Here is a 15,834-nt window from a genome sequence, read left to right on the forward strand (position 1 = left end):
GATTTGCTGTTCAAAAAACATTTTTTAATTGGATTATTAATATTTAAAACAGTTCAGTACATTTTTCAGGATTCTTTGATGAATAGAAAGATCCAAAGATCAGCATTTATCTGAAATAAAAAAAGTTTTTGTAACATTATACACTAAAAAGCTTCAGTATAAGTTAGTATAATGTTTTTTGAAAAGAAGTTATAGAAATAAATACTTTTATTTAGAAAGGGTGCTTTTTTAATTTCAGATAAATGCTGTTCTTTTGAACTTTCTATTCATCAAATAAGCCTGACAAAAATTCAGCTGATTTCAACATAATAATAAATGTTTTTTGATTAGAAAATCATATTAGAATGATATCTGAAGGATCATGTGACTGGAGTAATGATGCTAAAAATTCAGCTTTTAAATCACAGGAATAAATTACGGTTTAAAAAAAAATTCAAACAGATTATTTTAAATAGTAAAAATGTTTTAAAATGTTACTGTTTTTGCTGTACTTTGGATCAAATAAATGCAGGCTTGGTGAGCAAAAGAGACTTCTTAAAAAAAAAAAAATTAAAAATCTTACTGTTCAAAAACTTTTGACTGGTAGTGTATGTTTGATGTACAGTCATGGCCAAAAGTTTTGAGAATTACATAAATATTGGAAATTGGAAAAGTTGCTGCTTAAGTTTTTATAATAGCAATTTGCATTTACTCCAGAATGTTATGAAGAGTGATCAGATGAATTGCATAGTCCTTCTTTGCCATGAAAATTAACTTAATCCCGAAAAAAACTTTCCACTGCATTTCATAGCTGTCATTAAAGGACCTGCTGAGATCATTTCAGTAATCGTCTTGTTAACTCAGGTGAGAATGTTGACGAGCACAAAGCTGGAGATCATTATGTCAGGCTGATTGGGTTAGAATGGCAGACTTGACATGTTAAAAGGAGGGTGATGCTTGAAATCATTGTTCTTCCATTGTTAACCATGGTGACCTGCAAAGAAATGCGTGCAGCCATCATTGCGTTACATAAAAATGGCTTCACAGGCAAGGATATTGTGGCTACTAAGATCGTACCTAAATCAACAATTTATAGGATCATCAAGAACTTCAAGGAAAGAGGTTCAATTCTTGTTAAGAAGGATTCAGGGCGTCCAAGAAAGTCCAGCAAGCGTCAGGATGGTCTCCTAAAGAGGATTCAGCTGCAGGATCGGAGTGCCACCAGTGCAGAGCTTGCTCAGGAATGGCAGCAGGCAGGTGTGAGCGCATCTGCACGCACACTGAGGCCAAGACTTTTGGAAGATGGCCTGGTGTCAAGAAGGGCAGCAAAGAAGCCACTTCTCTCCAAAAAAAAAAAAAACATCAGGGACAGATTGATCTTCTGCAAAAAGTATGGCGAATGGACTGCTGAGGACTGGGGCAAAGTCATATTCTCCGATGAAGCCTCTTTCGATTGTTTGGGGCATCTGGAAAAAGGCTTGTCCGGAGAAGAAAAGGTGAGCGCTACCATCAGTCCTGTGTCATGCCAACAGTAAAGCATCCTGAGACCATTCATGTGTGGGGTTGCTTCTCATCCAAGGGAGTGGGCTCACTCACAATTTTGCCCAAAAACACAGCCATGAATAAAGAATGGTACCAAAACATCCTCCAACAGCAACTTCTTCCAACAATCCAACAACAGTTTGGTGAAGAACAATGCATTTTCCAGCATGATGGAGCACCGTGCCATAAGGCAAAAGTGATAACTAAGTGGCTCGGGGACCAAAACGTTGAAATTTTGGGTCCATGGGTTGGAAACTCCCCAGATCTTAATCCCATTGAGAACTTGTGGTCAATCCTCAAGAGGCGGGTGGACAAACAAAAACCCACTAATTCTGACAAACTCCAAACTCCAAGAAGTGATTATGAAAGAATGGGTTGCTATCAGTCAGGATTTGGCCCAGAAGTTGATTGAGAGCATGCCCAGTCGAATTGCAGAGGTCCTGAAAAAGAAGGGCCAACACTGCAAATACTGACTCTTTGCATAAATGTCATGTAATTGTCGATAAAAGCCTTTGAAACGTATGAAGTGCTTGTAATTATATTTCAGTACATCACAGAAACAACTGAAACAAAAATCTAAAAGCAGTTTAGCAGCAAACTTTGTGAAAACTAATATTTGTGTCATTCTCAAAACTTTTGGCCACAACTGTACTTTCTGAAGCATTGGAGTTATGATAAAATGGTCTTTTAATGGAGAGACCGAAATCTCTCAGGGTTCATTAAAAATATCTTCATTTGTGTTCTGAAGATAAACAAAAGTCCTATGGGTTTTAAACAATATGAGTAATTGATGACAGAATATTTTTGGCTGAACTAACCCAAAGTTTCAACCTGATCTTGGTGTGGTCCAAACCAAACAATGCAACAGAGGACAGTGCTGTTTCAGATTAGCTTGCTTGGGAAAAGTGGAGTTCATGGGAAAGCAAGTGGCATGCTTTGGTGTCCCGTGTGTGAATGCTTACTAACAGTGTAATCTAACTAATTATGTGTGCACAAGACATTGTACAAGTGTATCCTATTTACACATTTCATAGGTGTGTGCATAAAAATGTGAGACTGCACACATTCACAGACTCATATGTTGTATAATCCCTAACATGTTGGAGCGCATTGGGACCGGAGGTAAGCCGGATAAACAAAAGACGAGTAATTGAAAGCAGAGTTGAGCTAATGCATGTAACTCACATACAACCAAATCTGATCTCTTTCCAATTTAAACACCAGATACTCTACCAACACAATGCAGACAGTGTTTTTTTTTCGAACGAGCAAGGCAACATGCCTGGCTGTCTTTTTGGCCAGTCCCTATAGTTTCCATTTCAAAATCATAATGCATCACTAATTGTGTTTCAGATGCAATTCTTGATAGGGAAAACTTTAACTGCTTTTTGGCTTGCCTTCTGAATCCAAGGGTCAGAACACTGATAGACTAAGCACAGCTATCCAGCAAGTTGATGTATATTTGTGTGTGTGTGTGTGTGTGTGTGTGTGTGTGTGTGTGTGTGTGTGTGTGTGTGTTTGGAAGGAAGTGGAAGTATGACTAAACCTTCCCAGATTGAAGTATATGCTGCTTTCTAGCTGAGAAAAATCTCACAAAAATAGAACTTGTTTTATTGAAGGAAACTTAAATTACATTAAAGGGATAGTTCACCCAAAAATAAAAATTCTGTCATTAATTGCTCACCCTGATGCCGTTCTAAACCAGTAAGACCTTCGTTCATCTTTGGAACACAAATAAAGATATTTTTGATGAAGTCTGAGAGCTTTCTGCCCCCCGTAGAAAAAAGTAATATATTTAAAACACATTGATTTCATACTAAGTACAGTTCAAATCTATTAACATATTTACTGACATATCGCTCCAAACTTTATTTGGAGTACTACTTGTGCGCAATGCACGTTTCTCTATTATTAAGCCTAAAATGTGATTTAATGTAACTATTGATGAGGATTGTATGATCTTATAATAATAATAATATCAGCCTTTAAATGCAAGGTAGATAAAGCGTACCTAAAGTATACTTGCAATAGTTCCACTTTAGCACAGTCAAATATACTTCATTAAATCTTTAGGTGGACTTTAGTCTCAGCCTCAGACGTCACGCCCACGGAATGTTGGCTTAAACGTCTGATGCGTATGGTACACTTAACTGGAAACACTTCAGGGTTTTCGAAGTCGTCATCTGATTAGTTGAATTTGATCGGATTTCCAGGAGACTCGAGTGTCGCGTTTATTTTCGGTCCGTCGGGAAACAAAGTGCAGACGGATTTACTCAGTGTTTTGCTAACAGTAACTTATGCAGACGCCATTGTTGTTATACACTTTTGCAACGTTCGCAAACAAATGACTGACTTACTGCTTGTTCTCCCTCTTCTTTAACTTTGAATGCTGGTTATATCAGTGACTGACTAGTTGCAAGCCAGTCTGTTGTTGTGGGGACATTTCCACGCCCCGAAACGTGACGCTGAACGAAACGAACTGTGATTGGTTGTTTGACATGTCGCTCAAACGCCTTATGGGTGGGCCTTGGCCAGTGAAAGCTGCCATGGATTCCAGACCTTCAGCCGTCAGTCTGAAGGTCTGGCTATGCGAGACTAGGTGGACTTAAGCAGTACTTTTGCAGAATTAAAGTGCATTAAGTGCAAAATTAGTTGTTCCAATTAAGACTTTATGTACAAAGAAAACAGAATAACAAAAAAAAAATATCAACAGAGAGACAGACAGGATGGAGTTACTTATTTGAACCAAAATATACACTGACCAAAATTATAAGCGCAACACTTTTGTTTTTGCTCCCATTTTTCATGAGCTGAGCTGTTGGTGAGCACTTCTCCTTTGCCGAGATAAACCATCCACCTCACAGGTGTGGCATGTCAAGATGCTTATTAGACAGCATGATTATTGCACAGGTGTGCCTTAGGCTGACCACAATAAAAGGCCACTCTAAAAAATGCAGTTTATTAGGGGGTCCGAAAACCAGTATCTATCACCATTTGCCACACGCAATGCAACACATCTCCTTCGCATAGAGTTGATTAGGTTGTTGATTGTGGCCTGTGGAATGTTGGTCCACTCCTCTACAATCGTTGTGCAAAGTTGCTGGATATTGGCAGGAACTGGAACACGTTGTCGTATACGCCGATCCAGAGCATCCCAAACATGCTCAATGGGTGACATGTCCGGAAAGTATGCTGGCCATGCAAGAACTGGGATGTTTTCAGCTTCCAGGAATTGTGTACAGATCCTTGCAACATGTGGCCGTGCATTATCATGCTGCAACTTGAGGTGATATTTGTGGATGAATGGCACACCAATGGGCCTCAGAATCTTGTCATGATATCTCTGTGCATACAAAATGCCATCAATAAAATGCACCTGTGTTCGTTGTCTATAACATACGCCAGTCGATCCACAACGTTGCCATCAGCAAACCGCTCACCCATACGATGCCATGCACTCTGTCTGCCATTTGCCCTGTACAGTGAAAACCGAGATTCATCCTTGAAGTTAACTCTTCTCCAAAGTGCCAGACACCGAAAGTGAAACAGTTGTGTAGTGTATACGCAGATCGTTTCTGAATTTAAGTGAAAATGCCATTTCTTTTAAATGAAAATGCACTAGTGTAAACAGGGCCTAAAACAGGGCGCATGTTTCCTGGTACTCTCTTGAACGCGTGGTGGAGATTGAAATGGTTGAATGAAGGTGTTCATTACTACCTATTTGGGCCTTGAACGTGGTAGTTGTGTTGGTGTCTATGAAAGTCAGAAAGCTCTTGGATCAAAAATATCTTAACTTGTGTTCTGACGATGAACGAAGGTCTTACATGTTTGTAACGACATGCAGGTGAGTAATTAATGACAGAATTTACATTTTTGTGTGAACTATCCTATCAAAAGGTTATTAGTGAAACTGTTATTAGTAGATATCTGTCCTATAGGAGAAATGCTGATTTTGCAAGTCATAAGAAGTGTGAATGGCATACACCTAATAACACATAATATTTAATTAAATGGACAGTTTGCCAAAAAAATAAACATTCTGTCATCATACACTTGCACTCACATTGTTCCAAACCCATATGACTTACTTTCTTCTTTGGAACGTACAGTAAATGAAGACTTTTGAAGAACATTTCAACTTTTGTTTATAAGAAAGAACATTTGTGTTCCACATTTGTGTTCCACAAATTTGGGATGGATTAGAGTGAAATATCTTCATCCTCATTATCTCTTTTCAAGTCCTTTACAACACATGAATAAAAAATGTAAATGCAAGTCTCAAGTTAAGTAATAGTGACTTTAAGTATGTTTTGTGTTTTGCTTTGCTTATCTCTAATCCAGTACTTCACTGAATACGGCCCGGATTATTCCCTGGAGATCAGCCCGAGCTGCCGACCCGACCGCAACGAGAGCCAGCATCTGGAGAGGGTCATCAGCACCATCAAAGGTAATCACCATGACAACAACCAGAAACTCACCAAACACAAACACCAGGCCTAGATATCTCAAGAATTAACTGAATACCATTTCCACAGATGGAATTGCTTTTGTCCATTTCAAAGCTGGTTAAAATATTTAAAGTAATGGTCTGTTTATTTGGAAATCCGTTGATGATGGGTAGGATGGCGTGTCAGTCATTCGTTCATCCAGCTGTCCCTCCAGCCTCCTCAAGAACTTTTGCGTCCCACTCCCCTCCAGTGACCAGGGAGACCTTTAAAGCAACCACAGTTGTCCCCTGTGACTGGCTCTCCTCAGCTGTAGAAAAGAGAAACATGTCTGTTTGATGTTCCCGGTCATCAGTAAACAAATAAGCAAAGCATTCTTAGAAACTTGAAGCTGATGTCTCAAGAGAGCGGCTGGGATGAGAATGAGAGCAGGCTAAACTAGGAACACTTGCACATATGTACGTGCAGGGCCCCAGACACGCACTTATCCACACTTTTATGAGACTTTTTCTTGACAAAGTGTCTGGTTTGTCCCTTTGACACAATGTTTTTTTTACGTTTTTCTTATATGTTATAGCTTAGTGTATTTTTATTGCTGCAATTGTGCGTGAACTCTGTGTTTGTGTGTGTTTGAGGTTTCAGCAAACTCTTGCCTTTTCACCTACTCCAGGGACAATAGACTCAAAACATGTTTTAAAGCAATGCTGAGAACATTTTAGATGCCCATTAGATGTAATAAAATAAAGATTTTCTCCTCTTGAGCTCATTGAAACATCTGTGTGAATGGGCAAAAATCTGGCAGTGAAAAAGGAAAAGCAGTGTTGCATATATTAACACATGGGCATTGTTTGAGTATAAGAACAAATGTGATTTAGAGAAGCCAGCCTAAGTCTCACAAAGTTTCTCACTTTAGTAATAGTGTGGCGCAGTGGTATTTTAGTGTTGTTTATTTTATTTATAGTGTTGTTTAAAATATGATTTTCACTCCCAGAATAAAAATTTCATGATAATTTACTTACCCCCATGTCATCCAAAATGTTCATGTCTGTCTTTTTCCAGTCGAAAAAAAAAAAAAGGTTTTTGAGGAAAACATTCCAGGGTTTTTCTCCAAATGGTGGACTTCAATGGTGGTCAACGAGATGAAGGTCCAAATTGCAATTTTAACGCAGCTTCAAATGGCTCTACACAATCCCAGCTAAAGAATAAATGTCTTATCTAGCAAAACAATCTTTCATTTTCTAAAAAAAAAATACAAATTTAGACACTTTTTAACCACAAATGCTTGTGTTGCACTAGGTAGAGTAGGGCGATAAACTCCATCTCATTCTTTCCTCATCGTTGTTTTACCTTTTTTTGTAAAAGGCGTTTGACTTTTTTCGCACGTTTGCTTTGTGAACACATGGGTGGATGCAAGAGGTCGAACTAGTGCAAGATGAGCATTTGTGGTTAATAAGTATATAAATTTGTATCTTTTTTTTTTTTTTTTTAGAAAATTACCGTTTCACTAGATAAGACCCTTATTACTCAGCTGGGATTGTGTAGAGCCCTTTGAAGCTGTATTGAAACTGCAATTTGGACCTTCAACCTGTTGGTCACCATTGAAATCCACTATATGGAGAAATCCTGAAATGTTTTCCTTTAAAGAAATTTCTTTTCGACTGAAGAAAGAGACATACAGCTGAGTAAATTATTAGAAAAAAATCTGATAATTAGATTTTGGAATACAATTAATTAGATTTTAAAGTACAAAGAAAAAATACATTTATAGATGTTGACCCCTACACTCTAAAAAAATTCTGGGTTAAAAACAACCCAATTTGGGTTATTTGGCAACCCAGCGCTGGGTAAATATTGAACAGAACCCATGCTAGGTTATTTTGACCCATCTGGTTGGGTTAAACGTTTTTACCCAACATGCTGGGTTGTTTTATTTAAAGTCAACTATTGTTTAAAAATTATATTGCTGGCCTAAAATGGGCTGGAAATTAAAAATCACACACAGAATTATTGAGGCAACAGCAATAATCAAAAAAGGAACTTTTATTATTGAGCAAAAACACCCATTAACAAAAGTACAAAATAATATAATTTACAGCACAGTAAAGACTTTATAAATGAAATAAAATATAACCCTCTATTTCTCTAAATCAGCGGCGCTGAGAACTGCTCTACTGACTATAACTGGGTTGTTTGTCAGATACTGGCTCAACCCAACGGTTGGGTAGAAAAAAATAACTCAATATTTAATAACCCCTTAATAATGACCCAGCAGCTTAGTTAGAGAACAAAATACCCAGCACCTGGGTAAAATAAATAAATAAATAACCCAATAAAATGACCCAACAAGCTGAACCCAACATTTGGGTTAAAAAAAGTAACCCACCATTTTTAGAGTGCAGAAAAACTACCCAGCACCTGGGTAAAAAAGGTGAACCCAGTATTTGGGTTTTTTTTAAAAATACATTTTTTAGAGTGTATTTAAGTTAAAGTAGCTCATTAGAAAAATACTTTAGTAAAAGTATTAAAAGTAACATTTGTTAAAAGTATCAAAAAGACATTTTAAATCATGTTGAATAATGTTTCAACTGTTTTGGCCGTACATCTAAGTCAAAAGGGATTCAACAACACTGGACCTCACTGACTTGCATAGTATGGATATAAGCTTTTTTTGGTGATTTATGAGTAAACAATGACTGAATGTTCGTCTTTGGGTGAACTCTATCTCTTTAAAGTATTGGGTGTTCATCCCTCTAAACCACTGGTGTTTATGAGAGACATGAGTGGCGGTTTGTGGTCTCCTGTTCTTATCACCTCACTCCTTATGGGATGCAGTTGACCTGTTTAACCACCCTTGACTTTTGTGCAACCCTTGAGTTTAAATGCTCATCAACAAGCTGAAGAAACAGACAGTCACATCTGCTCCACCTTAGCTTCAGTCTACTTAGTGGTGTTTCAGTTACGACTAAACATTTCTCTCCCCATTTACATCTTATTGATCTCTCGCTCCAGCCCCTGCTCTGGTTAACGTCTCCTCCACTTACTCTTCTGGAGAACAGGCATCTTTGCTGCTGACCTAAAAGTCACTCAGAGGTCACCACCTCATCGTATGGGGAAGCAGGCAGTACAGTTCAACAACTGACAGCCTCATTTCAGACCTTCACTTCAGCTTAAAGGGATGGTTCACCCAAATATGAAAATTTTGTCAATAATTACTCACCCTCATGTCCTTCGTTCATCTTCGAAACACAAATTAAGATATTTTTGATGAAATCCGAGAGCTGACCCTGCATAGACCGTTGTAAAGGCTGTAGTTTGACAATAACATATATGCATGATAATTGCATCAAAATTGATGTTTTCTGTGCATGAAAACTCACATTTTAGTTCTACTTGATATCAGTTTTCAGAAGATATATTTATTAACAAGAATTACTCTTACTCCTTTTACCTCGCCATTGTTTATTTGTAGTTGCAACATGAGAGTTTTGCCTATTCCTTAAACAGTACAAGACAAACGTGCTTATTTTCTTTGCCCATGCGGTATGTGTAGCATGTGCTACGTGTTTGCTCTATCCCGCAGCTCTAGGGACTAATTAAAAAGGGCTTAAGGCGCTGACTGCTCCACTTCCATTTTAGGGTTTCCACCCATCTCTTAAGACTGCTATAGACTGCTATATAAGACTGCTATATGTGCAAAGCCCATCGCACATGGGCACAGATTCTGGATCGGTTTGGCTTTAGGATCTTCTGCTTGCAGAGGGTCATTAGTGAGTGAAATAGTGTACAGAGGTCAAGTAGTGGAGCTACATTAAGTGTCTGTCCTGTGCTGCACGCAACACATCAATTTTATGAGAACTGACAAAGTCCTCTACTTAGGTTCTGTATGACTTCTTTAGGTTAACCAGTGCGTTTATATAGACATATATGACTTTTCAGTGGCATCTGTTTTGCCATGTTGAAACAGTATTTACGTGTGGTATGTGAAATGTGCATTGCTAAACCTCTAACTATGTCTCAGATGTAATTGTTTTAGTGTATTTTTAGTTTAAAATGCATTTTGGAGCAATTATCTGTCTGTCATTTTACTTGTATGTGGCACATTTTATGTAAGGTAACCAGAGTTGTATTTGTATAACAACCATTTAAAATTTTGGGGTTCAGTAAGGATGCATTAAATTAATCAGAATTGACAGACTTTTATGTTACAAAAAAGTGTATTTAAAAACAAATCTTTTTTTTTTTGGGAATCTTTTCCCAAAAAAGTCAGATTCATAAATCTGACTTTTTTTCTCAGAATTGTAAGTTATAAACTCACAATTGTGAGTTATAAAGTCCGAATTGCAAGATACAAACTCACAAATCTGACTTTTTTTTTCTCAGAATTGTGAGATATAAGCTCCCGATTGTGAGTTATAAAGTCACAATTGGAAGATGCAAACTCACAAATCTGACTTTTCTCAGAATTGTGTGATATAAATTCGCAATTGCGAGTTATAAAGTCAGAATTGCAAGATACAAGCTCACAAATCTGACTTATTTTCTCAGAATTTGTGTGATGTAAACTCACAATTGTGAGTTATAAAGTCAGAATTGCGAGACAAACTTACAGTTCTGAGAAAAAGAGTCTTTATTGGACGATTCTGATTTTCTCACAATTTTGAGTTCATATCACACAACTCTGAGAAAAAAGTCAGAATTGTGACTATATCTAGCAATTCTGACTTTATATTACACAATTTTGAGAAAAAAAAATTTTGGGATACAAAGTCGCAATAACATTTTAAATAATTTTTTTGTTGTTTATTTATTTAGTGGCAGCAATGGGCTTCCATAGGTTTCTGATTATGTGACACTAATGACTAAATATCAATTTAATAAATTATACATAAATTATAATATTAATAAGTTAATTACAACTAATAAATTGTAATAAATTAATACATTATAAATGAATTACAGTTAATAAATTATTTAGGAATAAATTACAATTTAAAATATATTAAAATAGGATCCTTTTTTTATCCTAAAATAACACTGCAAAGTTTGATAATGCAACAAAAATGATCAATTAAGCCCCAACACAAATTGGTAAAGTAAACTTTTTAATCTATTTGTATATATTTAAGTGGATTAAATAATGAAATTAAGTTAGAACAAAATATATAGCAATTGTGTTACTTTGGCTCATTTTAATCAAGTAAAGAACAAGACAATAAATTTAATTTTTTTAGTTTTTAGTTCATTTATTTTCAGTCATTTTAGTTCTTGTTATAGTACTTATTTATAGTGCTTATAATCTACCTTTATTATAGTTTCTAATTTAAAATTGTCATCTAATATTTTATATAATTCAAATAACTCTGGACTCCACTGTCTTCACAATTCTTTTTTTTTTTCTCAGAATTGTTAGATATAAAGTCAGAATTGTGAGACAAAGTCAGAATTTTGAGGGGAAAAAAAGTTAGAATTGCGAGATACAAACTTGCATTTGCAAGGAAGAAGTCAGAATTGCGAGTTTTTATCAGACGATTCTGACTTTCTCGCAATTGTGACTTTATATCTAGCAAGTCTGACCTCATAACTTGCAGTTGTGAGGTTTTCATGCAATTCTGAGAAAAAAAAAGTCAAAATTCAGACTCTATATCACACAATTACGAGTCAAAATTACGAGTTTGTATCACGCAATTCTGAGTAAAAATGGTAGAATTCTGAGATAAAAAGTTGCAAAAACATTTTTAAAAATGTTTTATTTAGTGGCGCAATGGGCTTTCATAGGTTTCTGATTATATCACACTGTAATGAATAAATAACAATTTAATAAATGATTTAATTTTTTTATTTTTTGACATTTCTACATGCCAGGTGAATTGAAGGTGGTATTATACCAGGCCAGAGGTTTAGACTATAGGCTGGCACTATTTATAAGCCTGTTATTTAGTGGTAATTGTAGTTGTTGTTTGGATAGTCTGATCAGCACACTGGTCAATAGACATCAAATGGTTGGGTTTATATTAGGAGGAAGTAATTGTTTGTGATGAGGTTTTATTAGGCACTAAATTACACCACTGAAGTGCCGGGCTTTCTAAAGACTCCCGTATCGTTTTTCAACAAGCTCACACAGCCCCATGTGCCTCAACTAAACAGCTCCCATCAATTAAACTCTTTAATTAGGATTTTTCATAGTGCTTGCTGGTTGTTTACAGCCTCATGTATGTCACACAAGTGTGTGGTGTTTATAAGAGGAAGCAAATCCAAGATTGACATGCCAACCTTACCTGAAGTCCATGTGCCTGACCTTCCCAAACACTATTCTGAGAATATTCACAACTATTTCTCTGTGAAGAACTGCGATTGATTAATGCAGGTAATAAATAGAGAGGCTTGCAGTTGTTACACATTACCGGAGTTTCCAAGCACATCTGGGTAACATTTACAACACTCAGCTTTGCGTTATATAAAACGCTGAGAGAAAAAGGAGCAGAAACGAGTAAACACCATACATGGTTGTTTTCAGTGGTTCTGATCAGCAAAGTGAGTTTATCGATCCTCATCTCGAAGGACATTTTAAATTTTAAACAGTGGGTGTTAATGCAGACCATATTGTTTGTGCACATTGTAGCCGACTACAAACAAACCGAACATTTTTGTTGATTCCATCCCTTAAAACACTCCTTTTAGTCGAAAAGAGCATGCATATGTAAGCCAGAAAAGATGGAGACCGGAGATCATCGGGCATCTGCTAAAATCTACATGTAAATAGATTCATAAACATTTACGGTTTCCTACATTTACGAGTTGTAGGAAAGGAACAGCTTGCTCATTTCAAATGAGAATTGAAGGTAATTAGTTCCAAGGGCTTCAGAACCGCAACCTTCAAAGAGGAACATGTGCTTAAAAATAGTGTTACTGTACATGTATAGCTTCCGAACGTGAGGGAACGCTTTTGCTCCAGTTTTCAACAAGCCATGGTGTCTATCAAATAAGATTCCATTATTTATTGATTATAAAGCTTGCTTTGTAAAGTATGGATTCCTTTTTTAAACCAGGATTTCCTTTAGTGCCTTAAATTCAAATTCATTAGCCAACCATAATGTTATCAAAACACCAGCTGGTTGAGAACAAAGGGGACGTCCTTTTTCAGCTCAACTGTATAGTGTCAGTGTGAATGGCAGGCCCGATTCCAATGCAAATTGCGGTTTGTAAATCTATGTAAATTGATTTAGATTTCGAAATATTTGAATAGCTTGCGCTTCCGTAAGAGACGTCATAGGAAATCCTGTTTCTTGTCTAAATTTGCATCCTCTCTGCTTTGTTTCGATTAGTGTTATTGTGACATTAAAGCGTGGTAGGTTCTTGTGCAGATGTTCAGGTGGACATCATCTGTGACTCTTTGACAGTTACATTCATTACACCACATGTCTGTGTATTAATATTTCTCAGTATGTTTTCTGTTTCCAAATTGTCTTTACCCTTCTCCTCCCCTGCTTGTTTACAGGGAATCTGAAGAATGTAGTTTAGGAGTGGGCTCCCAGCTCATGTTTCCAAATCAGGCCCTGCTTCTCTAATGAAGACAGTATGTCGGAGTCATCGCCAGAGGGGAGCTTGGAAAACATTACTTGAATGTTTCCAGGGAACATTTTTTTAAATGCAGAGATGGGCCAGTGTTGCCACATTTGAACAGTTTTAGTCAATGTTGGATCTGAGGCAAATATTTAATGGGTGTGTTTTTTACAGAAATCCAAAGCCATTTTCGGATGAAACACAGAGCGTGAATGCAATGTTGTGGGTGTAGTATGTCACAAATAACATGTTTTTTTTTTTTTTTTTTTTGTCGTCACTCATTCTGTTTTTAATTTTATGGGATCATTTGAAAATGAGTTATTGTTTTGTCAAAGTGTTGAAAGATGCATCCCAGAAACGTCTAACCATGATTTAGATGGACAAGGACGTGGCTAGGCTCTCAAATCTTTACGGTTTGGCTTCCAACCATCTTTTATAACCTTTCAACTGCAATCTTGTCCAGTTATGGATTAGATAAGTGAAGTTTAATAGGCAGACCAAATTCCAAGTCAAGTTGGCTTCATGAACTGTTTTATGTTGCCTGTGGCATGCTTTTTACCACAATGTTTATTTTCTTTGTTTGATGAGCGAGTCAGAAATTTAAAATGTTTTCAAGCTGTCTGTCAACTTTTAATTTTTTGTATAAATGCTTTCTGTTATATATTAAAATACAAAAAAGTAATTGTGTGGCTTTTTCTTTTTTTTCAGTGAGTGTTGTCCTTGTTTCACTGGGGGCTGCCACATGTGGAAGTCCTGTTCTTTTCAGCATGATCTTTATGGATTTCTTGGTTGCAGAGGTTTCTCTCAATGGCACACCAAGTGTGATTCATTAAGTCCTTTATTAGCTTTGAGAGATGGGGCTTATTGCATTTTAGCCCCATAAACTGATCCATGCTACCAAAAGAGCGCTGTAAAACTTTTAGAATTAAGTGGAGAGACGGGACTGATTTTCAGCGGCTCGCCCTATTAAAACCCTAATGCGTGTAGAACCAAACAGTCTACTCAATACTTCGTGATCCTGCTTTTGATTTTTCCTCTGCATTTTCTGGAGCAGAAAGACTAAATAAATAACGGATTGAATACATTTCTTCTTTCTCATTTGATACGTTTTAGGAGTCTAAAATATGCATATTGAATACTTGCAGCTGTATTTTGTTTTGTTTTGGTTATACAAATGCATTAAAAATGCAACACAGATGCAAAACGACTGGGATATAGTTTTTGTATGATCGTGTTTAAATTCAAATGTTATTCCTTGTAAAATAACAAGGATTTTTACTTCTTTTTTTTTTCAACTACAGTTGAGGTCAAAAGTTTACATACACCTTGCAGAATCTGCAAAATGTTAATTATTTTACCAAAATAAGAGGGATCATACAAAATACATGTGATTTTTTTTTTAGTTATTTAGTACTGACCTGAATAAGAAAAAAATAAGTTAAATTGATAAAGATGAACCATGTTCAAAAGTTTACATACACTTGATTCTTAATATTGTGTTGTTACTTGAATGATTCATAGCTGTGTTTTTGTTTAGTAATAGTTGTTCATGAGTCCCTTGTTTGTCCTGAACAGTTAAACTGCCCGCTGTCCTTCAGGTCTCACAAATTCTGAACCTTTTCCAACAATGACTGTATGATATTGAGATCCATCTTTTCACACTGAGGACGACTGAGAGACTCATATGCAACTATTACAGGAGGTTCAAACGCTCACTGATGCCCCAGAAGGAAAAGCTATGCATTAAACTTTTGAACGGAATGAGGATGTGTACCTTTTTTTTTTTTTTTGCCTAAATATCATATTTTTTCATTTAGTACTGCCCTTCACAAGCTACAGAAGATACTTACATGTTTCCCAGAAGACAAAATGAGTTAAATTTACCCTTTTTCAGTTTTCACCCCCAGCTTTTAATGCATTGTTTTTCCTTCTAAAGCATCAGTGAGCGTTTAAACTCAAAATCATAGTCATTTTTGAAAACGGTTCACAAAAATGCTGAAAAACCAAAGGATTTGTGGGACCTGAAGGATTTTTCTGAAGGACAGCGGCAGTATAACTATTAAGGACAAACAAGGGACTCATGAACAACTATCACTAAACAAAAACACAGCTGTCGATCATTCATGTAACAACACAGTGTTAAGAGTCAAGTGTATGTAAACTTTTGAACAGGGTTATTTTTTATAAATTCAACTATTACTTTCTCTTGTGGGCTATATCTGAACGTATTAGTTTGGTCTATATGCATAACCTTGAAAAATGTTGTTTAAGAAAAAGATAAAGTCTTATACACTCAATTTTAGTGGTA

General features: G+C 36.3%; 1 protein-coding gene across 1 annotated transcript in view; it reads left to right on the forward strand.

The window, feature by feature from the left end:
* hdac8 (histone deacetylase 8) overlaps positions 1-14,173 on the forward strand; it is a 32,608-nt gene extending 18,435 nt beyond the window's left edge. The window contains exons 10-11 of the mRNA XM_073836989.1: positions 5,863-5,968; positions 13,462-14,173. Of these exons, the coding sequence (XP_073693090.1) occupies positions 5,863-5,968; positions 13,462-13,484 (129 nt within the window). The 3' untranslated portion in view covers positions 13,485-14,173. The remainder of the gene's footprint in view (positions 1-5,862; positions 5,969-13,461) is intronic.
* The last annotated feature ends 1,661 nt before the right edge of the window (positions 14,174-15,834 follow it).

The sequence above is a fragment of the Garra rufa genome, chromosome 3 (genome assembly GCF_049309525.1).
Source record: "Garra rufa chromosome 3, GarRuf1.0, whole genome shotgun sequence".
Classification (NCBI taxonomy): domain Eukaryota; kingdom Metazoa; phylum Chordata; class Actinopteri; order Cypriniformes; family Cyprinidae; genus Garra; species Garra rufa.